Source organism: Coregonus clupeaformis, unplaced genomic scaffold (genome assembly GCF_020615455.1).
Source record: "Coregonus clupeaformis isolate EN_2021a unplaced genomic scaffold, ASM2061545v1 scaf0306, whole genome shotgun sequence".
In the NCBI taxonomy this organism is placed as follows: Eukaryota; Metazoa; Chordata; class Actinopteri; order Salmoniformes; family Salmonidae; genus Coregonus; species Coregonus clupeaformis.
In genome coordinates, this window is record NW_025533761.1 from 331,188 (window position 1) to 358,583 (window position 27,396).

General features: G+C 43.6%; 3 protein-coding genes across 3 annotated transcripts; 1 reads left to right on the forward strand and 2 right to left on the reverse strand.

The window, feature by feature from the left end:
• Nucleotides 1-245: 245 nt before the first annotated feature.
• LOC123484417 lies at nucleotides 246-10,406 on the forward strand. Its single transcript, XM_045214764.1, has 8 exons — nucleotides 246-375; nucleotides 2,792-2,837; nucleotides 2,924-3,122; nucleotides 3,301-3,383; nucleotides 4,258-4,495; nucleotides 5,502-5,683; nucleotides 8,169-8,435; nucleotides 8,648-10,406. The coding sequence occupies exons 2-8, from the start codon at nucleotides 2,808-2,810 to the stop codon at nucleotides 10,394-10,396; spliced, it is 2,748 nt and encodes a 915-aa protein (XP_045070699.1). The 5' UTR covers nucleotides 246-375; nucleotides 2,792-2,807; the 3' UTR covers nucleotides 10,397-10,406.
• A 1,682-nt stretch (nucleotides 10,407-12,088) lies between these two features.
• Nucleotides 12,089-14,282, reverse strand: LOC121572438 (ras-related and estrogen-regulated growth inhibitor-like protein). The gene is made up of 4 exons (XM_041884509.2): nucleotides 14,142-14,282; nucleotides 13,805-13,858; nucleotides 13,645-13,721; nucleotides 12,089-13,527 (listed from the first exon to the last, which is right to left on the reverse strand). The coding sequence occupies exons 1-4, from the start codon at nucleotides 14,254-14,256 to the stop codon at nucleotides 13,111-13,113; spliced, it is 663 nt and encodes a 220-aa protein (XP_041740443.1). The 5' UTR covers nucleotides 14,257-14,282; the 3' UTR covers nucleotides 12,089-13,110.
• Nucleotides 14,283-15,067: 785 nt separating this feature from the next.
• On the reverse strand, nucleotides 15,068-24,377 carry LOC121572439 (transcription intermediary factor 1-beta-like). Its single transcript, XM_041884510.2, has 15 exons — nucleotides 24,260-24,377; nucleotides 23,964-24,153; nucleotides 22,346-22,461; nucleotides 22,077-22,212; nucleotides 21,609-21,729; nucleotides 21,275-21,391; nucleotides 19,720-19,834; nucleotides 19,464-19,610; nucleotides 18,473-18,584; nucleotides 16,681-18,185; nucleotides 16,345-16,544; nucleotides 16,110-16,212; nucleotides 15,903-15,971; nucleotides 15,598-15,732; nucleotides 15,068-15,437 (listed from the first exon to the last, which is right to left on the reverse strand). Exons 2-15 carry the CDS (start codon nucleotides 24,151-24,153, stop codon nucleotides 15,168-15,170), a joined length of 3,336 nt encoding a protein of 1,111 aa, XP_041740444.2. The 5' UTR covers nucleotides 24,260-24,377; the 3' UTR covers nucleotides 15,068-15,167.
• Nucleotides 24,378-27,396: the final 3,019 nt, after the last annotated feature.

The following is a 27,396-nucleotide window of genomic DNA, read 5'->3' on the forward strand; positions in this document are numbered from 1 at the left end:
CTTAACGAACTGTACAAGGCGATAAACAAGCAAGAAAACCTACATCCAGAGGATGCTTTTCTGGTGGAGTAAAGCCTAATGCATGAAATATCAGTGCAGAAGCAACGTATCGGTCAATTTGCTATGCTCTGCTATTTGCTGTGAGCAAAACTGTGATTCGCAGTTTGATCACATGCGCATCCTTTCCAAATTGCAAAGATGTCATAACCTGCGCACTTCAGCAGAGACACTTATTTAGTGCTGAACGGTTCTGGAAGCTCAGGAGTTGATAGGCCTAATTGAAAGTTTTGCAAGCCAGACCTACATAAAAACTTGGAGAAGAGTTTGTTAAATTTCATATTATACTTCAAATCGTTAAAACTACAATTTTCTGAGGTAAGAATGTTATTCCATCGTTTCTATCAGCCTTCAAGACATTTTTTCTTATTCGCCTAGGCGAGGCTACCTAGTTGGTCAATCTTGAGGCAGATTGAGTCATTAGCCCAGGCTATAGCAAGGTGTTAGTGGTAGCCTATGTTGGCATATAGTTTTATATACAGTGAGCTCCATAATTCACTGGACAGTGACCATTCTTTTGTTATTTTGGTTCTGTACTCTAGCACTTTGAGTTTGAAAGGATACAATGACAATGAGGGTGAAGTGCAGACTGTCAGCTTTAATTTGAGGGTATTTTCATACATATCGGATGAACCGTTTACGAATTATAGAAGCTTTTGTACATAGTCCCCCCCATTTTCGGGCATCAAAAAACATTGGACAGTTTAACATAATGTAGAATAAAGTAATCATTGTTAATATTTGGTCGCATATCCTTTGCATGCAATGACTGCTTGAAGTCTGCGATGCATCGCCATCACCAGACGCTGGGTATCTTCCCTGGTGATGCTCTGCCAGGCCTGTACTGCAGCCATCTTCAGTTCCTGCTTGTTTCGGGGACTTATTGCCTTAAGTCTCCTCTTCAGCATGTAAAATGCATGTTCAATTGGATTCAGATCTGGTGATTGACTCGGCCAGTCAAGGATTTTCCACTTTTTGGCCATCAAAAACCCCTTTGTTGCTCTAGCAGTATGTTTAGGGTCATTGTCTTGTTGCATGATTAAGTGCCGTCCAATGAGTTTGGAGGCATTTGGTTTTATCTGAGCAGATAAAATATTTCTGTAGACTTCAGAATTCATTGTTCTACTTCTGTCTGCAGTCACATCTTTGATGAAGACAAGTGAGCCTGTTCCACTGGCAGCCATACAGGCCCAAGCCATAACACCCCCTCCACCATGTTTCATGGATGAGGTGGTATGCTTTGGATCATGGGCATTTCTTTTTTTTCTCCACACTTTTGTCTTTCCATCACTCTGGTACATGTTAATCTTTGTCTCATCTGTCCACAATACTTTTTTCCAGAACTCTTGGAGCTCTTTTAGGTGCTTTTTAGCAAACTGTAATCTTGCCTTTCTGTTCTTCAGGCTTATCAGTGGTTTGCATCTTGTAGTGTACCCTCTGTAGTCCTGCTGGTGTAGTCTTCTGCGTATGGTAGACTTTGACACATCTACACCTGCATCCAGGAGAGTGTTTTTGATCTGTTGGGCTGTTATCAGGGGTTTTTTCTTCACCGTAGAGAGTATTCTCCGGTCATCCACTACAGTGGTCTTCCTCTGTCTACTGGGTCTTTTGACATAATTGAGTTCACCGGTTGTTTTTTTCTTGTTAATGATGAACAAAACTGTTGACTTGGGCATGGCCAGGGGTTTTTGCAATGTTCCTGAATGATTGATTTTCATTTCTGAGCCTTATGACGGCCAACTTCATTTGCATCGACACTGCTGTCTTCCTCATGTTGTCACACCCCAATAACAACCTCCAAAGGCAATAGCAAAGTCTAGAATCATTACTATTCATCAACAGCTCTCCTGCATTCACTAACGACACAAATGAATACACCTGCCTAACGACACACATCTGTGAAGCCAATTTAACAAAAACTTGTAGTACCTTAAAATGGGGGGACCATGTACAAAAGGTGCTGTCATTTCTAAACGGTTCATCCGATATGTATGAAAATACCCTCAAATTAAAGCTGACAGTCTGCACTTCACGCTCATTGTCATTGTATCCTTTCAAACTCAAAGTGCTAGAGTACAGAACCAAAATAACAAAACAATGGTCACTGTCCAATGAATTATGGAGCTCACTGTATATATATAATTGAAAGTAATTCTATCCAAAGCTCTGCTTACTTGATCTCATTCCAAGCATATAAATGTCTTGTCTTTCAATATTCTCCTTTAAATTTGATATTCTGAGCAGAATTGCTTTCTGTGTTCATGTTTCTGGTCAATACCACTAGGCTGTGGCTTAATATTTGATCATACTAAAACATTGATGTAAGGATGGATGACCTCTGGTTTATTTAAATATTTATTGAGTTCCTTACTGTTGCTTAAATTAATTACATAATTGTTTGAAATTGTTTCATCATTACAGCACTGCTGAACAGTTCATTCCCTAATCATGACTCCCATTGTTCACTGTCATCCTCCTTGGGTATGGTCAGCACCCATTGAAGGGATAACTAGATTTCCATGCTAGGAGCATAGAACAGCCATTGGCATTGTGGCACCCTAGCAGCTGACATTACCATGTAAACAGGATGCTAGATTCAAGATAAGGAAGTCATTATGAAACAGATGTGGGAAAGACTTCTTGGGGCATTCTGCTTTGCCCCCTGTGTCCCTATGAGGTGTTTGCCTGACAGTCACTAAGGTAATTCACTCTTTCTACATATTCTGTTTCACAGGATTGGTGAAAAGGACATGTCGTACACAAATAATCATTACATTGAGGTGAGCTGGGAAATATATAAAAATAATAACCAGGGGTTAAACCTTTGATTCCAAAATTGTCCTCTCGGCTCTCCTCCTTTCTCCAGGCCAACGCTGTGAAAAGGGTGGCTCGTCTGCCGCTCTTCGACTCCGCCCTGAAATCTGTTGTTTCAGTTTACACGGACGTGAAGGGCCGTTACCCGCTCCTGGGTGTGGTGGGTGGCGTGGCTGAGATTGGCGTGCGTAATGTGTCCCAGGCTGCCATTCTCCGCGCCACCCCCCTCCTACTTAGTCTGGAGCCCCAGAGTGAGTCCACTGAATACTGAAAACTCTACTGATTGATTCTACCCTATTGCCTTATAACTCTCATCTGCCATCAAATATAAAATGTAAATAACTTTAATATGGATGCCACCGCTGCCACCAAATAACTCTAACTTTTGGTTCTCATCCCTCACCATTGCTTCCCTCCTCCATATTGCAGTTGAGGTTGTCAATAACTATGCTTGTATGGGCTTGGACCAGCTGGAAAAGAACTTTCCCGTCCTGCACCAGTCTACAGAGGAGGTGGGTGTCTCCTCTCTTTGTCTCTGCTCTGTCTGGCCCAGTGGGTGATGATGCAGTGTGTGAGCCTGACTGACTGGTGTGTCATCGTAGACACATCCTGCTTGTTCCAGCATGTTGAATTGACCTTTCACACCACTTTATAGTCTATTAGATACATTACCAGAGTTTCATTCGTTTTGGCATTGACACTGAGTTTTAATAGCGGTAGACTATGTTGAAGGTTACTGCTTCTGATCATTAATCATGTTGGATGGAATCCATTTATAATATCCTACTATTGCTCTGACTGATTATTCTTCCTTTTTCTAAATTCCAAACTGCTCCTCTCCCTTTCTTTCTGCCTTATCATTAGATTAGAGGCTGCTGCCTATATACATAGATTAGAAATCACTGGCCGCTTTAATAAATGGAACACTAGTCACTTTAATAATGTTTACATATCTTGCATTACTCATCTCATATGTATATACTGTATTCTATACTCTTCTACTGTATCTTAGTCTATACCGCTCTGACATTGCTCATCCATATATTTATTTATATATTCTTAATTCCATTGCTTTACTTAGATTTGTGTGTATTGGGTATATGTTATGAAATTGTTAGATATTGCTTGTTAGATATTACTACACTGTCGGAGCTTGAAACACAAGCATTTCGCTACAGCCTCAATAACATCCGCTAAACACGTGTATGTGACCAATACAATTTGATTTGATTTGATTATCATCTACAACTATTCTACCACTCCCACCTCCCCCTTTTTCTTCACTCGCTATCTTTCACTTCTTTCATTATCTCAACACCCTGCTACCTCTTTATCACCCTATTCCCTGCAACCCTCCTCTCCTCCACCCCCCCATCCTCCCCACAGGTATTGGTTCACCTGAAGGATGCCTTCTTCTTGACCCTGGATGACGTGCAGCTGCGTGTGAATGATGAGCTGGACGGGATGCAGGAGCGCTGGGACAAGCTGACCGATACCACCTGGTACTACCTCCTGGCTCTGCAGGAGTCACAGCTGGGTCAGATGGCCACCTCAGGCCTGGACGACATCCTCACACGCTCAGAGGAGGCCATGGCCAAGTACATGCCCCTGACGTCTACACTGCGTGAGTTTGAGTGGAGGGTAGAGGAGGGGCTAGTGCACTTTACACAGTCTTTGCCGAATGGTGGGTTGGGAGGCTGTCTGAAGTGTATTCATGAATGCTTTATGAGGTCTTTGGTCTAAAGTCAGGTTACAGTTACAGTGTACACCACAATTGGCATCGTCATCATATTGCTGCTTCCTTAACTTTTCCACAGGGGGGCGTTAATGCTCTTTAAGTGTTTGATAATGTCCCTACTAATTTGCTTTGAGGCTGTTCTAATACACAATGATATCCATAATAACAGATTAGAGAATAAAAACTTATTTTCAAATCTTTCTATTGTGTTGTTTTGTAAATATTTTATTCATAGGAAAAAATATAAGAAATAACTCATTAATATAGAGTAGAATTGATATCCTGCTGTCTGGAAAGGAGATCAAATCAATATGAAAACTGGATTGGCACTGTTGTCTTGGTAAGATTGCAGTACAATATCAAATCTCGCCCTCATACTGACTCATATCCTCACTTGAAATATAAAGTGTGCTTGAAAATTCAATTTCCTTTCATCATTCATAAACTTGTAAACAATCAAGCATGTTTTAAGATGATGGTGTTTAATTGTAGAGTGCATAGACTGTGTTGATCAGACAGTGTGTCACAGTGATGATGCTCTGTGTGTGGGGGAAGAGGTGATTGGAAGGGGTGATAGGAATTGTGATGTCTGTGTGAAAGAAATGACACATAGCCTACCGTGCAAATACAGCCAACTACTAGTAACCCACTGGGCACAGACGTCAATTCAACATCTATTTCACATTGGTTCAACGTAATTTCGTTGAAATGACGTGGAAACAATGTTGATTCAACCAGTGTGTACCCAGTGGGAAGTATATGACCCTAACACCTCGCTATGTCTATATGGCTATGTTCAGTCTGCTTACTACAGTTAAGAGGGCAAGTTTTGGCAACAAAGACACATCTTTCTGTTGAGTTGACCTTTGACTTGCCTCTGTGTGTTCCCCAGGCCTAGAGTGGGAGAGGAGGATGCAGCAGTATGAGGATGAAGATGGGGAGGATGAGCCTGGGTTGTGGACGCGGTTCCGAGGCCTCCTGCTCTATCTGAGCCTGCAGCTGTACCACCGCCTGCTGAAGCTCAGAAACAGGCTGGAGTGGGCCATGGGGATGCTACAGGATGCTGCCGACAGGGTGAGAAACACCTAGAACCCTCTCTATGGCTGTGTCCCTAAAACAAACCTTCGTCTGCTTTCGTCCCCTGTGGTCTCAACTACAGGCCTCTTGCTTTTCACTTATCACGTCCTAGCCCAGGTCAATCTGCTCTCTCCTCTTCGTATTTTCACACACTCTCACTCTCATTCGTTTGAACCACCCATCCTTTGCCACCCTCCGTGTCTCACTCCCCTGTGTTTTTTACACATTTCTCTTCTCGTTTTCCTCCACACACCCATCTGTTCCTCATTTCTGTCAGACCTCTCATCCATCATGATAAACTATACCGCCTCCTCTTTACTCAATCAAGGTACAGCACAAAATCAAACAAGGTATTAAAGACATTTAGATGTACAGTTATAATAGTCTAACATTCAGACAATATAATAATTTATACTAAAAGTGTAACATAATGATACTAACAATGTAATAATAAAATAACGAAACAACAGAATAACTTTAAATGGATGAATAAAACAGAGCATTTTCAGGTAGCACCTCAGCTGCTCTTTGTTGACCTCCTCTCAAATCACTTGATGCTAGGTCCTTCGGGAGGCTCTCTAACCACCACGACATCCTCTGCTGTCTCTGTCTGCCTTTATTGCGTTTGGGATAAATAGAAGCAGGCTACGTGCCCAAAGACATGGTCTGTGCTCTCTGTGAAGGCTCCAGGGCACTCCCTGCATTTCCTGTCTACATGGGCAGAGGGCTGGGGCTCAGTGTTACCCTTACCCGGGCACGGAGTTCTGAGCACGGAGAACCATCATTAAGATGTACCAGACTCAAACCTCCTGGGGCTATAGCAAACTCTATGGCTTAGGACAGAAGGAGGGGAGGGAGAGAGGAAGAGAGAGAGAGAGAGAGCGAGAGAGAGAGCTTAAGAGACAAGCGAGACGACAAAATTAGAATAGAGGGCTTCATAGTTCACATAAAAAGTTTTTCTTATCCTTGTTATCTTTTGAGGAATTTATTTGGAGCATGCACAGGGAAAGGGATGGAAAGGGACATCAAATCTGCAACAAAAATGTCCACAAGAGACATATAGTACATCCACATGAAAAGCATGATGACGATGGCACCACTGCCATCAGAATGAACAATTTGAAAGGCACAGTGAGAATGGTCCCTGTGGGATTTGGCCTACGTGAGGTTTTGAGCCTACCACTGCCCCTGCAGCACACACTCAGACAGACAAACACACAGAGAGATGAGGAGATATGAGAGCTGGGGGGCAAGACTTTGATGGACCGATAAAACACAGACAGTAAACATACACATCTGTCTGAAAGCAAGAGTTGTGGAAACTAACAAAAAACAGTATGGTGGCATGTTTAGGAATTAATTAATTGTGAGGCTTGCTGTTGTTATGAAGCTTAAACTGGGTTTAGGTCAGTTGAAATTGGGGGGTATATTCAATAACAGGGTCACTATATGGGTCACCACAAGGAGGCTTTTAGGAAAGAGGATGAACATTGAGAAGAATAACTACTAGATATTTTTTTAGGTTTACGGTTCTATGAACTCAAATTGGGTTTATAGTGAAGCTGTCGAGGTAGTTACTGAATAGAACAAAATAAAAGACTAAACAGTAACACCATGATATTGTTTTCCTTTCTTTTTTTACAGCACATTGTAATAAACCACATCAAATTTGTAAGGATTAGAATTTTACAGTTCAGTAAAGTGTCAAAGCAATTTGAAATGAAAAACCCCAACCTTACAACTATAGGGTTTCCAGCAGCCTCTTTGCTTGAACCTCTTGTAATGTGCTGTGAAGGAACGACCTGAGTCCCCATTTTCCCCAGACTTTGGTTCAGGGGTAATTGGTGCTAAATGACCCTAACTGCTGTTGCAGGCTGCTGGCTGGAGAGAGAGGAGAATAGGCTGGTGCTGAGAGCCCACCAATGAGGGTCGGCCTCATCAGACAAACACCCTCATTAACGCTCCTGCACTCTCTCCCATAGATACTGAGGCACTGGGACAGAAACTAGTGTTTGTGAGAGAGCGTTTGTGTGTGTGTGTGTGGTGTCCTCAGATGTCCACACCACAAGCTCACATGTAAAAGCCTGGAGGATTCTAGTTCCACGTGACTGCTGCAGTAAACAAGATACGCTGCCAGGCATTTTTGTGATATGTTAGATCTTATAATAAAGAAGAGAACAGACATATAAAGAATGAGGCATTTCAACAATGGTCATATTCAAGTGTCCTCCAGATCAGATGACATCCTCTTGGCAGTGGATAGACATTGGTTGTTTTTTATGGGTTAATGACTAGTTTTACAGTAGCTGTCAGTTTGTCATGTTAGTTTTTTCAACTTCACAAATAGTGGTGAGAAATCGCTTTAAAGGGTCCTTCAAAAATGTCCCCAAAAATGGATGAAATTCATATAACTGCCATTATAAGTCTGTAAGTCACATTGTCTAAGCCGCTTCAGCTAAGTGCCTTATCATTGCATCATCAGATGGGCCTGAGCAGGCTGCTGGAGGTTGTGGGCTCTGTGCTCCAGAGGCTGCAGCTGCTGTACGTGTCCCAGGTGTTGCGTCTGGAGGCCCTGAGGAGGCTGGCCCTGGACCAGCTGAAGGCCCAGGCCCGGGTCCTGGCTGAACTGGGGCCCGTCAAGCAGCTGCTGGTACTGCCTAATCAGGTGCAGCTGGTGGTAGCTGACCTACAGGAGCTGGGCAAGATCCTACTGCAGCTGCTGGTCAACAGCACCCCGCTCTACAACATGGTGAGCATTCTAGATTATAGTTGCACCCTTCCTTACTAGCTTACTTAACCTTCCTCTTTGTATCATCTCCCCTCGTCTAATCTCTCCTTTATTTGCCCTTATATGTCTCTCTTGTATGTATATTCCCCACAGTCTTAATCCCCTGTGTACCCCCACCTTTTATCTCTGTCGCTTTCTCTCTGTCTCTCTTTCTCTCTCTATCTCTGTCTCAGCTCCAGCAGCCCAGTGATCAGGAGGTGGAGGACTTCCTCAACCAGCAGGATTTAATGTCCTCTAACACCACTCACTGCAGTTCTGCCAACAGCCTCTTTCTCAAGGCCATGGACGGCCGCCCACACAAACGCAAGAGCTCGTATGCCCGCTCCCAAAGGGTCTCATCCAGTGTCGGCAACTCCCCGGCCTCCAGTCCAGGCTCAGGCAACCCGCCCAACGGCCACCGTGGCAGCCAGAAGCAGGATGACGAGACTCTCTCTCTGGAGCTCAAGAACCTGGATCTCCCTTCCACCATCGCTGTGCGCCGTCGCTCTTCGGTGTGCAGGGGTTCATCCAGCGGCACCAATCTCCCAGACCCCAGCCCAGTCCCCGATCCATCCCCGGCCAACCCAGCCAATGGCAATGACCAGCCCCTCCCTCGCCGGGGAAGCCAGAATCCTGATGACCAGCCTCTCTCTGTAGTGCTGGACAGCACTCTGCGTCGCCGCTCCTCAGCCATAGAGTTCCTCTTAGCCCCCATCATTCAGTACCTGAGCCCTGAGACACCCTCAGATGAGACTGTTATGCCTGAGGTGGAGACCACCGAGTTCCATGCAGACACAAGAGACGAAAGCCCACCCAGACGCCAGAGCCTGTCTTCCCGCTACCGCTGGAGCTCGTCCAGTGCCGTTGCACCCAAGGTGGAGACCACTGAGGACCTGAGCCCTGAGCAAGTCTCAGATGAGACCATTGCACTCGAGGTGGAGCACACTGAGTACTACTCAGACGCAGACGCAAGAGACGAGAGCCCATCCAGATGCAAGAGCCTGTCTGTCCGCTCCCGCAGAAGCTCATCAAGTGCTGGCAACCCATCCAATGTCCACCAGGGCAGCCAGATGCAGAACGAGCAGCCTCTCTCTGTGGAGTTCAACATCCTGGAGGACTCTTCTACCAGTGCTTTGCGTCGCCGCTCATCGGCTGACAAGGTCCTCCTTGGCCCCATCCTCCAGTACCTGAGCTCTGAGACATCCTCAGACAAGACCATTATACCCAAGGTGGAGACCACAGAGAAGAACGCAGACGGAAGAGACGAGAGACCACCCAGACGCCAGAGCCTGTCTGCCTGTTCCCGCAAAAGCTCATTAAGTGCTGTCAACCCGGACGACCAGCCTCTGTCTCACCGGGGCAGCCAGAAGCAGGATGACCAGCCTCTCTCTCTGGAGCTGGACCCCCTGGAGCTCCCTTCTACAAGCACCATGCGTCGCCCCTCCTTGGCTGCTGAGGTCCTCCTAGGTTCCATCCTCCAGTACCTGAGCTCTGAGCCACCCTCAGACGAGCACGTTATACCCGAGGTGAAGACCACTGAGAACCACACAGAAGCCAGAGATGAGAGCCCACCCAGACGCAAGAGCCTGTCTGGCCGCTCCCGCTGGAGCTCATCCAGTGCCGTTGCACCAGAGGTGGAGACCACTGAGGACCTGAGCCCTGAGAAAGTCTCAGATGAGGCCGTTGCACTCGAGGTGGAGAGCACTGAGTACTACTCAGACGCAAGAGACGAGAGTCCATCCAGACGCAAGAGCCTGTCTGTCCACTCCCGCAGAAGCTCATCAAGTGCTGGCAACCCATCCAACGTCCGCCAGGGCAGCCAGATGCGGAACGAGCAGCCTCTCTCTGTGAGTTCAACATCCTGGAGGACTCTTCTACCAGTGCTTTGCGTCGCCGCTCCTCGGCTGACAACGTCCTCCTTGGCCCCATCCTCCAGTACCTGAGCTCTGAGACATCCTCAGACAAGACCATTATACCCAAGGTGGAGACCACAGAGAAGAACGCAGACGGAAGAGACGAGAGACCACCCAGATGCCAGAGCCTGTCTGCCTGTTCCCGCAGAAGCTCATTAAGTGCTGTCAACCCGGACGACCAGCCTCTGTCTCACCGGGGCAGCCAGAAGCAGGATGACCAGCCTCTCTCTCTGGAGCTGGACCCCCTGGAGCTCCCTTCTACAAGCACCATGCGTCGCCCCTCCTTGGCTGCTGAGGTCCTCCTAGGTTCCATCCTCCAGTACCTGAGCTCTGAGCCACCCTCAGACGAGCACGTTATACCCGAGGTGAAGACCACCGAGAACCACACAGAAGCCAGAGACGAGAGCCCACCCAGACGCAAGAGCCTGTCTGGCCGCTCCCGCTGGAGCTCATCCAGTGCCGTTGCACCAGAGGTGGAGACCACTGACGACCTGAGCCCTGAGCAAGTCTCAGATGAGTCCGTTGCACTCGAGGTGGAGAGCACTGAGTACTACTCAGATGCAAGAGACGAGAGTCCATCCAGACGCAAGAGCCTGTCTGCCCGCTCCCACAGAAGCTCATCAAGTGCTGACAACCCATCCAACGTCCACCAGGGCAGCCAGATGCGGAATGACCAGCCTCTCTCTGTGGAGTTCAACATCCTGGAGGTCTCTTCTACCAGTGCTTTGCGCGGCCGCTCCTCAGCTGCCGAGGTCCTCCTAGGCCCCATCATCCAGTACCTGAGCTCTGAGCCATCCTTAGACGAGACCGTTATACCCGAGGTGGAGACCACAGAGAAGAATGCAGATGCAAGAGACAAGAGCCCACCCAGATGCCAGAGCCTGTCTCCCCGCTCCTGCAGGAGCTTGTCCAGTGCTGTTGTGCCTGAGGTGGAGATCACTGAGTACTACTTTGACGAAGGAGACGGCAGCCCACTCAGACGCAAGAGCCTGTCAACCCGCTCCCACAGGAGCTCATCCAGTGGAGGCAATCCCCCAGCCCCCGGGATAACCCCAGACAACCCACACCATGTCTGGCGGGGCAGCCAGATGCAGGACAGCCTGGAGGAGTTGGACACCCTGGCCCTCCCTTCTACCAGAGCCGTGCGTCGCCACTCCTGGGCTGTCGAGGTCCTCCTAGACCCCATCCTGCAGTACCTGAACCCTATGCACTCAGAAGAGGCCGATATAGAAGAGGCCGAAATACACGTGGTGGAGACCACAGAGCACTAAGAAGTCACCAGTGTCCTAGAAGTTACCCCCTTTGCAGGCCCAGGTGCAACACTTATTAGTTGATTTTAGTTTGTGGGTACACCTAGGGGGGCCATAGTTCAGCTGACATAGTCTGTGATAGATCCATGGGAATACAAATGTGTCAATGTATGTAACTGAAAGATTCAGGTGCTCTATTTCATGTACAGACACCAACCCAAATTTGTTTTGGTTTCCTAACTGAGCATCATGTAACATTATACACCTTGTACCCCATTATATATTAGACCTAACTATCCTTAAGTTATGTGGTAACCTGATGCCGCATTCTGTTTTCTGTTACACTAAGTAGTCGTGAGAAACAAAGCTTGTCATGATTAAAGGTAAAATCTGGATTGATTAGCTTAAATATGGATGATGGAAGGAAGTTGAATGTGTTGGATTGAGGAATGAGCAACAAATAGACAGTAGAAAATGTGTATGTCTTTATCTTTATTACAATCACATAACATGTAATATTTCATAACATATAATAAATGACACGTTTAGATTGACCTATAGTATGCAGCAACATAATATTGGTTGTTTTCAAGAAAGAAATAGCATTTGTATTGCTGAGGTGAAATGGATTGAGGTTATGAAGAGTGAAATAAAGTGTAATTTCCCTATCTACTGTACAGTATTCAGCTCATACATGTACTTTCCCAGATTAACCCATTCCTGTTTCATGCATTACATAAAAGTTACAATTACAACATAACTTTTCCCCAAGATTTATTACACATAAATTAAATCGTTTTATCCACATTTCAATATATTCATTATTATTATTATTAATTTTTTTTACAATTTTCTCAAACAACGTGTGCACAGCACATATAAGCATCAAGTCTGCTAGAACTTGTAACATATAATTGCTAAGTTGTTTGTTTTCAGATTGAGTATAATACTGCAATTTAATTGTTTGCCGTTTTGCATTGCTGATTATACACACATCAAGCCTTCACCATTTTACAAACTTTTAGTGTACATTTGTCACTGAAAATAAATTCCCTAACAATTGTCAATGGGTAGGACTTCAATCAGATCAACAGTATTGTCAGATGTCAGCTACTCCAGATTCCTGCTCATGCTTCACATTGAATACCCATTGAGTGAAGGATGGCATAGCACATGATTTCTCATACAGTTTATCTACAGTACTGTAGACCTACTTTTCAACATCAAAAAGTATAAGAAATTATTTAATGACTGCTTCCATCTGCAATTCAACTCTACAAGAGAACCACTTTCTCCTCTCTGAAAACTGTCCCAATTAAGTTCCCTCTCAAAACCTATTGAAGTTGTTAGAACGCACCTGCTGTTGGACTACAACCTGCCATAGACAATTTTTCTCACTTGCCCCTCCAAGCCTGCATTGGCCAATGGCGTAGCCTACCTACATGTTGACTACTCAAATCCCATTGCGCATAATGTCGCCTTTCCTGTGGCAGATTACTCTGCACGTTTCTTCCCGAATACAACTGACATGTTTCTCACTATACTTTTAATACCCGCAGCACCTTTCCGCAGAGCTCTCGACTCTTTGATAAGATATATCAGTCCATGGAACACCAGCAAAACACCGTGGTATGTTTCAGCTGCGGATATCTCGAAAAATACGCACTCTTCCGAGAGAGCAAGGAGTCGGCCCTCCTCACTTGAGACTGACCGTCGGTGCTGCAAATCGCGTTTGTTTCCAACAATGATGATGGGCGCAGTTGCAGACATCTTCCTACTGGCGTGGCGGATCCGCTGCACTTGTTGACACACTACCTCGAAGCTGGAGCGGTCGCAGATGCTGTATACCAGTATCACACCGTCTGCCCATTGAAGCTGTTTCTCACTTATGGACTCTGTTATTGCACTGTCCTAAAAACACACAAAAACATGACGTATGAGTGGTCACTATGGTTAGATGATAAGCATTTGCCAATGGCCAATGCGTAATGATGAGTGGCGACATTTGGGTAGTCCAAGAGTGTTTACCTGTGGGTAGAGCGAGTCCCATATGTTGAAGGATATTTCCCTCCCGTCAATTTTGTCAATATGACTGTAAATTGATTCTGACAGAGAAACACATGAATTAACAAAAAAACATCATAATGTATAAAATGGTCAGCATTACGCACGCATTTGGCAAGCTTACCTATTTCACCGTACTCGCCAATAAATCTTCTGGTAATAAATCGGACGGTGAGTGCTGGAAAATACACAAAGTTGTGTACAGTTGAATCAAAATGTATTTTAAGGGCTTGTACAAACGTTGTGTACATTGTCACTGAAAATAAATTCCCTAACTATATGCAATTGGTAGGACTTCCGTCAGATCAACAGTATTGTCCATACTCCAGATTCCTGCTCATGCTTCACATTGAATGCCCATTGCGTGAAGGATGGCGGAGCACATGATAAGTCGTTAACTGTTGAAAATACCTTTCTTTGGGAACATTGCAAGGTGCACAAAGACAAGATCACATTCTTACCTGATTTCCCAACATTTTCAGCCCCAAGTAATAAGATATTAGCTTCCAGTTTTTGCTGACTTCCCTCAATTGTCTTGCTGCAGTGGTGCGAGCTGGGATTGACCTGGACAACCATTTGGACTGGATTATGCTTCAAAATGCTCTTGGAATTATGCTATTTTGATATAGGGTACTGTACAGTGACTATATAAATATATACAGTTTGCAAGTGCTGGAGGATAGGTGGAGCCATTTATGAACCAATGAGAAGATAGCATGTTTAAGTGGGCTGAGTCACAACTCTGATTCATTTGATAAGGCTGACTGTATAGCCTACACGTTGAGTTGATAATAGAGCTCATACAGTTATGTGATCATGACCGCTAGTTTTCTTATGATAATTGTAATAACTGTTTCAGGTTGGTTTAAATCTAACACTCAACATTTTTCATTACTTTTTATCTATTGTTAAATCCCCTCTAACATGAGTAGTTACACAAACCTACTGAAAATAAGAACATATCAGACAAATGCGAAACACTAACCAAACCACTTTAGACTGCTTTAACTCTGGGAGAGTAAATGTGTGCACTGCACACACCATTGACAGTTAGTACACCTCTGGGGAATCAGTGATATTAATTGATCAGTTAGGGGAAAATCAAAAACCATCAGGACTGCAGCCCTCCAGGACAGCCAGAAGTTGTTCACCCCTGATCAGTGAGCTTTTACTCAGGTGCCATCTGGTGGGGTTGTTTCAGCATCACCAAGGTCACTGGTTGAATCTTTCATTGCAGTCCGCTCATGCAGTGCACCTTTCATCCAGGCCAACTTTAGTACGTTTGAAACACAGGCATACATAGAATCGTACAGTACAAAAGGCTACAGTATTGCATAGTATATTGCATAGTTGTTACAAATGTCCAAAAACAAAGTCACACACTTAATCCCTTCTGTATTTAGTTTAATGAAAAAAAGTAAAATGTCAGTTGTATATAATTGACTAACAACATAGCATTTCTGAGTCTCCACTTCAATGGCCATTATTCAGTCTGCATCTTTTTTCAGTTTTTTCGTATTTGTTTCATTTTCATCTGCTTCAACTTTGACCTGGGAGTGATGTTTCTTAGCTTTAGGCACATTGAACATGTTCAGCAACTCCCTCATCCTCTTCAGAGTCCCTGCAGCTGTTGGTTCCCCCGTCTCAGTCCAGCTGCTGTTAGAGTGGCTGAGGAGGGAGGGGTGGAGAGCTGTCCCAAACACTTCACCTAACTTCATCTGAAAGCTGCCCCGTAGCTTGATAACCAACTCCTGGTCCTTTGAGATGAGAAAAAAATTGAGAGGTGAATGGATGTGGGTGATTACATTTTTTGTACATTCAATTGAATTTGCCTGGTATTTTTTCTGTAAATTTTCTGGTAATTTGGTAGTTTAGCAAACGCTTTCATTAAAATTACATTTGAAAAGATGTGACAACCTTTGAGTTCATCAACATGGTGTCGAAAAGGACCCAGACGTCAGAGACAAACTCGGAGGGGGTACGGTAAGGGGGTGATCGATGTTGTAGCAGCCTTCCATGTATGGAGTCAAGACATATTGAATCTGAGGGGGGCTGAAGAGACAAAAGTATGAGAGCTCTCATTATAAATGTGGTAAATAATAGCAACAGATAAGATTATTTACAAATATCACTAATGCCATTGAGTTACAATATGCCATTTTGGCCAGGACAGAGTGATCATAAAAAAATAACATGTTTTTAATATATATTTTCATACACACCTCAGCCGTGCTGCAAAGGATGTTTCTGTCATTCTCACACCTTAGAAAGAGTAGGAGATGCTCACATTTCTGTTAGCAAAGGAAGGAAAAAGATCTGGTTAATGCCAGCATTGAAACTAAGACGTTACAGGTCCAAAAGCTCAATTTAAATGCTATCCGACTTAGCAGGAGGATCCAAATTCAAATCCACAACGGGGTGAATCTTACCCTCTGGTCTGCTAGGCTGAGGCACATAGTCCTGTGCCTGTCATCACTGTAGGGGTCTGTGGTGTCGGCCAGGTCCTGACAAAGAGAACACTTCCACTCCTCCCTACCAGAGAGGGAGACAGACAGCACACAGCTTTAACACAAGGAACTCAGACTAGAGTATTCCCTCAATATCAACTCCACCAAACTGGAACTTTACACAGAAACTATTACTTTAAATCTTTAGAGAGATTACCAGAAGGAAGGACCAATGGGTGGGATATGACAATCTTGGTGGTAGCCCCTCCCACACTCCACACAGAATAGCGAACCGCCAACAGTGTGGCAGGCCGCACAGCTCACATACTGGAGCAGTGGGGGACTCTCTGGGGAGGACAGGGCCTTAGTCCAGAGGAGGTTGTCTGACTCTGGTGGTGTGATGTCATCGCCATGGGACTGCAACAACAGCGGAGGGGATAGATCATCATCACTATCTTGCTAAGCTAGAAAGGACAACGTAAAGTGCTTTATCACTAACCTTAACCCAGCCTTTAAATCAAGAACATAACATGTAGTGCAGCAGTGTGCTTACCTGGTGGTCTTCTGCAATCTCTTGCAGAATAATCTCATCTTTGCTGGTCCCTGGGACAAGCAGGAACTGAGGAAGAGCGCATCCAGAAGTGGGGGTGGAGATGGGTAACCGAAACATCAAGACCCTGGGTTGCCAGGACCTTGAGTTGTTAACATTGTTGCCATTGGTCGAGCTCGGTGGCTGGGTGGTGTTGGGTTGCCTGGTTGGCATTTCAGTGGCCACCACCGAACCTGTCCTGGTTGGGCTTGGATAGGGGCCCTCCAATATCTCTCTAATGGGTGTTGGCAGCTCAGTTTTACAGTTCTTCACATGCCGATGAAGTGACCTGATATCCTTAGCTTCCTCATGTTGTTGGTCATAAGCTATCTTGTTATTGTTGTGGGGGGCAGTATGGGTCCTACACACAGAATGGGGTTTACTGTTAGGGTCCGTGTCAATTTCTTTTTTGGGGTGGTGGGTTTGGTTTAAGACACTGTGAGAGAGATGATTAGAGGTCCTCTCAGTAGACAAAGTCTCTGTGAATGGCAGATCTGAAGAAGTACTGTCCGAGCAGGCATCTGCATTTCTATCACCCCAGGCTGATGGGTCCTCCAACTCCATAGCACGGTCTGCCTCTGTGTCAGTCTCCAACTCAGTGACAGTAGAGGTGGGCTCATTCTCCCTGACCTGAGAGTTTGGGTCAGGGTCTGCCAGACCAGTAGAGGGCAGGCTTCTATCACAGGGGGAGTCTGCTAGGGCTTTCACCGGGAGGACAGGGATGGGGTTTACAGAGGGAGGCTGATGGAGGATCCACAGTAGCTGTGATTCTGGAAAGTTCCTATTCTGATGCTGAGCTACGGGTGCAGGAGTGGCAGAGCCAGAAGGTGGGAGGCAGAACTCTACAGGTGAGTATGAGTGGAACGTCCAGGACTTTCCATCCTTAGCTTTTCGATATCGTCCAGGTCCAGGTGGAGGAGTTGCCTTGAACATACCATAAAGTCTAGGTGTGGCCTCGATCAGTAGTTGGAGAGATGGGGAGGTCGGAGGCTGAACAGGGGACAGCTGGGCATGGTTTGTGGGGACCAACGGTGACTGGACATGAAGTGCAGGGACAAGTGATGGCTGGGCAGGGTTTGATGGATGACAGAATGGTGGATTATGTATATTCAGGGAGGAGTGAGATGGGGCTAGTGTAGATGGGTGGTGCTGAGGTGCCACAGGATGGCTCAATGGAAGGTTTGAAGGGGTGTAGACAGGCAGGGAGCGATAAGGAGGAGGAGGCTCACGGGGGGTGGAGGGCTGGGAAGAGGAGGGCTGACTGAGGGGACTGGATGGGGAAGTGTAAGAGGGGCGTGGGGTCTGGAAGACAGGGGTATGTGGAGGGGAAACAGAATGGATGGACATGTGAGGAGCACTGGAAGAGGTCTGGCCAGAGGGAGCATTGGGTCTTTTTTGGTTTTCCAGGGGATTGCTGTCTTGACTAACATCTGATCGGGCAAAGGGGACAATATCACCCAAAAGTTTAACTGGAAAAAAGGAAGAAAAATAATATTATTGTAGGAGCAATTATATAAATGCAATGGTCAAGACCAGACGGTCTCAATCTTGCGTCCTAGGTCCCATACGCATTGACAAAATTCCTTGAGTTGAGTTTGGCACGCTATTTTAACAACACTAAATGGGCATCACTGGACTACCACATCGTTACGTTATAATCAATGCTAAAAAAAAAGTTTCTGATTTAATCTAAGGATTTTGTTAAATCCAAGACAGCACAGCCTACATTAATAGGAGATTGAGTATCTTGATTTACCAAAGGAAGCAATAAGCTTCTTGAAGTCATCAGTAATCACCAGCTGCAACTTAAGCATGGTCCCCGGGGGCTCAGTACTCTGAGTCAAGAGATGCTGTAACTGGGATCCAATCTGTGGATGAGAGGAGCATGTGTCAATAGGGTTGTGCATGTGTGTTGATGTGGTAATGTTTGTGAAGCAGGATTGGGGTCAATTCGGAATTTCTAAAGTTAATTCAATACGAATAATACATTTGAATTGGCCATATCCCACAGAAAGCAAAATTTGAATTAAAGGAAGTAGAATTTAATTCAAACCAATTGAACTAAGACATGAAACATGAAAGTCTCATTCATTTGACAAATATTTTATCAAAAAGGATATGCCACATATTAATGCAAAGAATACACACATACCATTTCAAATATTAGTTTAATTATAACTGAAAGATGTCAAACAGTCTCTTTCTTTGTCATGAGACGTTAGATTATTCCCTTCCATACTGCAGTGTTTGACATAATGCATTCTGGGAAATGTATTCTGAAATTTAAAAACATTAAGGGAATGATTAATTATTATAGACAACCCACAACATGATCTTAGAATATTTCCAGACCACTGTAATTATTTTTAATGGTTTTAGGAGAAAGAGTTTTAAAAATGAAATGTTTCAACCTTATGCTACTGGTACCATACATTATGTCAAAATAAACATTTCTATGGTGATTTGTTGAATAAATAAGCCATTTGAATTTCACTGAATTTTATATAATTACATTCCACTTCCTTTCATTCAAATTCAATTCAAATTCTGCTTCATGTGGGGTGTGGCCAATTCAAATTCAAGAATTTTAATAAAAGAGCAATTCGTAACTCAATTCAGAATTGACCCAAACCCTGTTGTGAAGTGTCTTTGGGGGAGATGGGGGATAAGGCACTCTCATATAAGCCAAAAGAAAAACAAAGAAATGTGTGAGCAGCCTTGTACAGTCAGAACAAGTGGGTTCCTACCTGCCCTTTGCAGGAGAGCAGGGCAAAGAAGTCCTCTACATTCAGGGCTTTCTCAGCAAAGTCAGCAACATACTCCTGCCTCTGCCCCAGTCTGTTAAGTGCACTCCGTCTCGTCTCGATCCCCGCCACCTCGGCATTACACATAGTCTAGGTGGACATGAGCAAGCATTTTATCAACTCAAACCGAGAGTAAAATCACACGCACACACTTTCTTTAGCTTTCATGCAGGGTGTTAGTCTTGGGTAGCTGAAATACCTCTATGTTGCTGTAGAGCGACATGGCTCTCGATTTTAAGAGTTGAACAGTGGCAAAAAGCATTCTCTTCAGGCTCTCCTTCAGCTTTGACTTGAGTTCTGTTATGTCCAGCAATCTGCGAGTGGGAGAGAACATGTGGGTGGTTCCACAAAATTAATGCCTTTTGCATCCCTTTGATATATAAGTAGAACTTGTGTACCGATATTGAATTTTAAAAGCCTGTTGTATAAAACGAAGTGCCCTTTAATATAGTACACATGGAGAATTAAATAAATCAGATTTTCAATATGAATAAAGACTTGCTAAAGTGCCAAAATTCTGCATTTTGACATGTCCCTCCGTGCACCCTCTGTGACTTCAAGGAAGATTTTAACCCATTTAAATAAATAAAATATCTCTACGTTCTCACCATCATTGTAAAGCCCTAGTTATGTTGTTGCTTTGACAAAGTCATTTCTGAAGATTATTATTGATTTAATGTGATTAGATTCATTTACGTCTGTCCCTCATTTTAAGGTCATCTATGTTACTGTACTCTCGTTTTAATATGGTGAAACTATTCCTTTTGAAATATTTTTTCTAAAGAAACATTGAACATTTCATAGTCAAATCATAGTGTAAAAGCAGGTGAGCTGGTTCTACTCTTTTTGGCCATTTTCTGGTGTTTTGTGGTGGGAAACTGAGTGGGATGAGTGTAACACGTCACTCTGTTACCCATGGATTGACAGGCTAGAAATGTTTTAATTTCAACAACAAAAAATTAAGCTTGCATTTAATTGCCCCTCCCTGTTGCACACAACACGCTTCCATTCCCCCTGTCACAAGGGGATTCATGGCTGATTTATGATGAAATCAACAACCCTGCAGCAGCCTAGGCTACACCTAAACATTAGATCTGACATGCTGTATGGGATGAAAACAATACAATTTTTCAGTCTGATCAACTAGTCTGTAGGCTACTAATAAGAGCAGCTGCATACAGTCTATGTGCGCTGTCCAGTTGGTCAGGGTAACTAAGGTAACGTTATGTATTTATAGTCCATTTGTGTGTCAAGAGAAAATGTGAATGTGATTAAATTAGGTTCATATTCAAAATTGGGGTGGCTAGGCTGCCTATACGTTTTCAATCCAAAATTATTAACTGGAATTAATCATTCAACATAATAGTGATGACAGATGTGAGTTACTTTTTTATAAGGCCTACAGTTGCATAGTCCTGCATGATGCAAACATGCATAAAGCACGCTCAGCCCTGTGAGTTCTATTGTCTATCAGTTGTTGTCTCTGTGTCTGGGTGGAGGAAATCCCCCTCCTAATCTAGTCTAAATATAATTAATATGAACAAGTATAAGGTTGCTGCAGTTTGACAGGGTTTTCATCCCCACCAGGGCCAGGTTGGAACAGGTTTCTGTTCCAACTAAGATGCAGAGGACCTAGTTGTAAACAATATAGCAGATAGAAGATTTACTTCTGTGACATGAAGTTCATGCCTTGTGACAAGAAACTCCTGTTCCAATATTGTAATTTCATTCCAGTGTAATTGACTAGTTATTACCTGCCATCCATGTCCAGGAGGCTCTGCTTCACTGCAACTCTCTGCTGCCTCACTCTCTGCACCAGGGACTGAAGCTGCTCTTTCTGGCTGGCCATCGCCTCATGGAGGAACTGGAAACTGCATGGGAATGGAAGTGGAGACTCAGGAGAACAGCCTTCGGCCCTGTTCAAATGCTTAAAGAATCCATCTCATCCTCTTCCTTTAAGTAATCTAATTGTGTTTTTAGCGATTACTTTAAGGTAGGTAAGGATGCTTCTTCTACAGTATTTGAACTAGGCCCAACCTCACCTTCCATGATACTGTGACTGTATTTACAATATGCAAGGAAACGTACCTGTGGTTCCTGTGATCCATTAGTTGGCAGTCTCGACAGGTCAGCTGATCGCAGGTCAAACAGAAGAGCTTGATTGGCTCATGTTTGTGGGAGGGACAAAACACTGTGGGGGTGGAGACTCCTGCAGGGGAATACAAAAATATGATACATTCTAGTATATGAACATGCTATTTCAGTAAGTATGTCCTGGTATTATAAACTAAGTGTTTGATGGCTTTGTCTGGCTCAGTCTGACCTCTAAGTGTATGTTTGGGAGGCCCAGATCTGTTGTGTGTGTGTGTGTGTGTGTGTGCAGTGACCAGATAATAAAATATAACTTGAATATTACAAGGTGATTGCATAAGATGGTATGATGTTTGTACGACTGAGCAGATAAGCCTAATTCTCCATGTCAAAAGAATAGCCATAGTGTTCAATAGCATGGTATTGAGGCTATATAATTCCAGATGATGATTTTCTAGGGCAGACCTGTTGGGGGTTGGAGCCTGATGGTGTGGTCCTTCGTCACTTTCACTCTCCTGTGTGCAGATACACACTCCGAACACAGCGCCTCTCCACACTCCACACACCAGCCACTCGCCACGAACCCCTCACAACAGGTACACTGCAGTCACAGAGGTGATGATGGAATACACAGAATGAAAAAAGGCATTCACAGGCTATGGGAACAGCTCTATCATTGACTGAGTTATTATTATTGATGGGAGTTATTCATATTAGCCCCAAAAATGTCTCACCTTGACATTACTAGTCCAGAGATCGTTGGAAAAGTTCTTAATAAAGAGATTATCTTTGACTTCCAGAATATTGAATGGCAGGTCACAGGACGGACATGCTGGAGAGATAGAGAGATCTGAAGATAGAGAGAGAAATAAGACTTGTTGTAACGTTTCCCTTCTCAATGTTCCTGTCTAAAACACTGTGATTGTCTTGTCTGGCCTCTCCCCTAGATAATGTTACTGTGACCTTGGAATTATAAGGTTCTATCTGCTAAAAGTCTAGTTATGAGATATTAAGCATTCTCATCTGTGGGTTGAGTAAAAGGTTATATCTGGCACTGAATGATAAGATTAATTTAAAAAGAAAAGTAAAGCCATTTAAATAGTTAAATAAAGAGTATCCCCTCCATCCTTCAAATCACATAAATACATTAATTCATGTTCACCATATATTTGTTAAAGGAATAGTTCACTAAAATGTCAAATACACCATGGATAACTAGCAACATGGCTAAAGCTTAGCTCTGGATGAGTAAACTAATATATTTTTCTGGTCTTTGATGCCCAGAGCAAGCAAACTACTTGCTAGTTATCCATGAAATGTGGTAAGTTTGTATTTTCCGTGAAATACTTCTTCAATATCTATATAGAACAAGATAAAAACAGGGATGCCTCTCCAATGGGCCTTTAACATGCTCCAAGGTACCTGTATTTACTTATTTTTTGCCAGAAAGAGCAGAAGTTGTGGCCAGGCATTATTCTACAAAAGTGGTGAAAAAAATCTAAATAATTGCAAAGGAGCATCATGATACGAATAATCAACTATTGGTTCTATCTGCAAAATGTATATAGTTTTGAGATATGGGGCGGCAGGTAGCTTAGTGGTTAAGAGCGCTGTGCCAGTAACCGAAAGGTCGCCGGTTCTAATCCCCGAGCCGACTAGGTGAAAAATCTGTCGATGTGCCCTTGAGCAAGGCACTTAACCCTAATTGCTCCTGTAAGTCTCTCTGGATAAGAGCGTCTGCTAAATGACTAAAATGTTTTTAAAATGTGGAGAGTCCCAGATCTCAGAATAATTTACATTTTAGTCGTTTTGTGATGTTGTAGTGTCTGAAGGTCAAAATCCTTTGTTCAAAATACCATGTTTGAACAAAGGACGAGAGAGAAACAACATATTAACAGATTGGGCCGTTGTTCTCCAGATATCTGTAAATTGATACTGCGATCTTTGATACAATAAACCTTTATAATCAAAGTACAGCGTCAGCGGAATTCTTATCATCACATCATAATCGGCATCGTTGTCTCAGACACCACAATGTCTTTCCTCTTTCATGATATCACTTTACATGCAATTATTTTTCATTGGAAACCCAGCATTGTGTGCTTTGTTCAAAGCAAAGCTGTTTGTGGATATAAAACGTCCACATTTTTCTTTTCTTCCGACATGTCTCACATGTGAAGGACCATCTAAAGAGCAACTCAGTGAATGACCCCATCTAAAGTCAAGAGCAACTCTAACTATGTGAATAACTCATTTTTGACCGAAATGTTAGATAGAACCGTCCTTATTCCAAAGGCTCGATACAGTAAACTCACCAAACCCACAGTTGTGTTCAACAAAAGTGTTTCATACCTTTCTGCATCCCTGGATTGTTTGGGGGCAGGCATGCTTGACAAATAGAGTGCAAACAGGGAAGAAGTTGGGGATATCGCTCATGGCTTAAAGTTAACCCACAGAGGACACAATTTCCATAGGTTCCCGATTCTTTTACTACGTTCGGCCCCAACGGAAAGTCACCGTCGCTTCGCCCGCCATTGTCCATCTGTGTGGAAGAGTCGTGCCAGGATAAATAGCTTTTAACGAGAGAAAAACGAGCCTTGCATTATTATTCATAATCATAATGTATGCCTATTTAAGGCGATACTTACCTCTTTTGATGATTATTCGCACGCAAACGAGAATAAAATCCGTTAAACGGTTTTTGCATTTACCTTGCGCAGGATCTAAACTAAGGCAAGCTACTCCGGATATTCTTTCAGACTGAAAAAAAAAAATTTGACCGGAAGAGGTTTGAGCAAAGATAGTCCAGCTATGCATAAACTGCTTCTCGTCATTGCGCCGTTGGCTAGCTAAACTCATGCCCAGAAACACGTCATCCGGTCTAACAGTCGTCTTGCGCCGAACTGAACATGTGCAGGCCCACAAAGGCACTCATTCCATATACGTAATTTAGCAGACGCTCTTGTCCAGAGCGACTTACAGTTCGTGAGTGCATACATTTTATTTTTTGTTTATACTGGCCCCCCGTGGGAATCGAACCCACAACCTGTTCTACCAACTGAACTCGAACCAGGATCTCTAGTAACACAGCTAGCACTGCGATGCAGTGCCTTAGACCACTGCGCCACTCGGGAGGTCATATAAAGTTGTTTTTGACGAAAATGTGTCAGTTTGTCACTTTCACGAGGTTGGAGTTATAACATGTTCAACTACTTAAGACATTGGCTCGAATCTAGGTTGTGCCTTTAGATTTCGAGAAAATTAATAACTAAGGAAGAATGTTTCACTTATCTCATTGGACTTGTTCGACGTTGCAGCAGACAGTGCAGGCGACTGCCGACTGACTGATCTACAAATCACCTTCCATCATAAATAACTATTGATTATTATTTGTATATCAGTCAATTTACCCATGATACATTACAGTTTTGATCCTCTCGAGCACGTCCATTGACTTCTCAAACCTAAAGTCCAGGCCTGGTCTGCTTGGTCTGTTTAGCAAGCGTTCCCGGAAGTCTCGCAATGTTGAACCTCTGGGTTTAGAAACTCTGTGGTTCGGTTGTTTTGAGCGAGACGTTGCCGCATAACCACAGATCTAGGATCAGATTACTCTTCCTCTAATTCTGACATTAGCACTAGGAATGACAAATTATCAGATCCAGAGTCAGTAGGTGGAGTCAGACCTACATAAAGGAGTAGACTGAATAGTGTTGTTGTGTATTCTAGAGTTGGTAGCGTCCATGATATACCTATAGCCTATTCAACAAGTAATACAATTATCATGAAAATAACACACATACTATGTTTCATTTCTAGTCATTTCAGCATTTGACATGTTGGTTTTAATAAGTGTGACAACAATGTAAATAATGAAAACATAAATAGCATGCTATTATCCATAAAAACTGACATAACAAAGCAGTTGAAATAATAATGTTGGGTAACTGCAGATGGAATAGAAGACTATAATGTAAACCTTTCATTTAACCATCCAATAGGCCTACAACTTTATTAACCCCCTCTGCGGCAGACGGCAGATACATAACAACCAGGTGTGGACAGCCAGGGAGGAGGGGTTAGGAAGTTAGAACACTAGGTGTAAACTGTTCCCTTAAGTGGTAGGTTTCCTAAGATAATGTTTGACCAGGTCCTCACTGTAGAACGCAGTTACACTTGATGGTCTTCTCCTGGCTCCTCTGTCCATATTGAATGGTGGCCAGTGTCTGGACTAAGTTCCAAAAGTTCTCAAAGGAGACCCCCTTTCCATCCTTCACTCCAATCTGCTGCAGCAGCTGGCTCAAGCCTTGTTCATCTCCTGCTGGCTATTAGAAAGGGTAGAAAGTTATAAAGTCCAAAAGTTATGGGTGGAGTTTGAAAGTTGGCTGTCAGAAGTATTACAATGTAAATGTCTTTTAATCCGTCTGTCTGCATACTGTATTTCAAGACATGGCATATGAGGGTGCAGTGAGATACCCAATGGGTTGGACGATACTTTTCTCGTCAATCATCTTGAAAAAACGTACAATTAAAAACTGGAAATCAACCAATCCTCCATCGTTAACACAATGTTGAAAGTGTGTGGGAGAGAAACAAAATGGTAAAGTTTGAGGCAATGTGGCAGAGAGTGATGCGGGCGCTGGAGATGGGGGTGTGAGCATGTGGGTCTGGGCAGGGGTGATGTAGTTGATGTTTGTGTGATGTTGTCGTTTGTATGTGTATGTTTTGTTTTGTTAAAGGGTAGAAAAATATAACGTCAACATAATTTATGGTCCATATTTAAATAGAGCCATCCAAATAGCTCTTATTGAACCCTACCCCACCCCATCAATCCACAAACCATGAAACAGTAATGGCTGGATAGATGTAAGAATGTAATTATGCAATATATTCAGTTGAACTAGGTGGAGCCACAAGGGGGAGGCAACACACAGCCAGATGGGAGAGATTAGACTGCTAAAGGATTCCCACGGGGGCCAGTATGAAAATATATGCACTAACTAACTGTAAGTCGCTCTGGATAAGAGTGTCTGCTAAATGACTTAAATGTTAAAATGTTAAACTACACAGATTTCCTGAATTCAGTGATGTCAGATCAGTGATTACCTCAAGGAAGGAATGAATGTATTGGAACAGAGTCATACTTTACTGTGGGGTTTCATATTACCTTGACAAGGGTGGGTAGCTGTGTGGAGACCAGGTTCTGGAACTCCTCTGTGGTTAGTGTGGGGGCATTGTTGGCTGCAGCACCATGGAACTGAGTCACCAGGGTGTTCAACGCCAACTCCAGATCTGAGTACTTGGGGGGGTGTGAGAGAGAATAACACAAAAAGATTAAGAGCAGATTTGAGGGGAGTATCCACTTTTTTAATAGTTATGACAGATAAGTTGTACTATGCATAACACAACATAATCATGAGTGTAAGTTACTCATTTGTAATCACATTATGATCAGTATCCTGCACAGTGCACACCTGGTAGTAAAAAATATATGTGTCACCCACAATACTGTTAGGCTAATGTTTACCCAAGAACAATACCACTATGTGTTAAGGCTCAGGGCTAGTCATGAACATTTGTTTAGGGCTTGTTGCTTGACACACCCTTATGATAAAATGACCTGTACTTTTGAAGCATTTGAAGGAGTTCCCCAATTGTAATTAATTAAACTGCTATTACACAGCAGACAGATTGTCATTGAAAGAGCAAGTGTTCCTAATGTTTTGTACACTCAGTGTATATGTGAAAAAATTACACACTTCAGAATCCTATACAATCCACCCTCAAT

Coding starts and splice junctions, on each gene's coding strand:
- LOC123484417 (XM_045214764.1), top strand. CDS start 2,808: ATGTCGTACACAAATAATCATTACATTGAG. Junction 4,496..5,501: donor GCCCCTGACGTCTACACTGC/GTGAGTTTGAGT, acceptor TGTGTTCCCCAG/GCCTAGAGTGGGAGAGGAGG. Junction 8,436..8,647: donor GCACCCCGCTCTACAACATG/GTGAGCATTCTA, acceptor TCTCTGTCTCAG/CTCCAGCAGCCCAGTGATCA.
- LOC121572438 (XM_041884509.2), bottom strand. CDS start 14,256: ATGGTTGTCCAGGTCAATCCCAGCTCGCACCACTGCAGCAAGACAATT. Junction 13,859..14,141: donor TGAAAATGTTGGGAAATCAG/GTAAGAATGTGA, acceptor TGTATTTTCCAG/CACTCACCGTCCGATTTATT. Junction 13,528..13,644: donor GGGACTCGCTCTACCCACAG/GTAAACACTCTT, acceptor GTGTGTTTTTAG/GACAGTGCAATAACAGAGTC.
- LOC121572439 (XM_041884510.2), bottom strand. CDS start 24,153: ATGGACAATGGCGGGCGAAGCGACGGTGACTTTCCGTTGGGGCCGAAC. Junction 16,545..16,680: donor AGATTGCAGAAGACCACCAG/GTAAGCACACTG, acceptor CTGTTGTTGCAG/TCCCATGGCGATGACATCAC. Junction 15,438..15,597: donor CCATGTTGATGAACTCAAAG/GTTGTCACATCT, acceptor CTCATCTCAAAG/GACCAGGAGTTGGTTATCAA.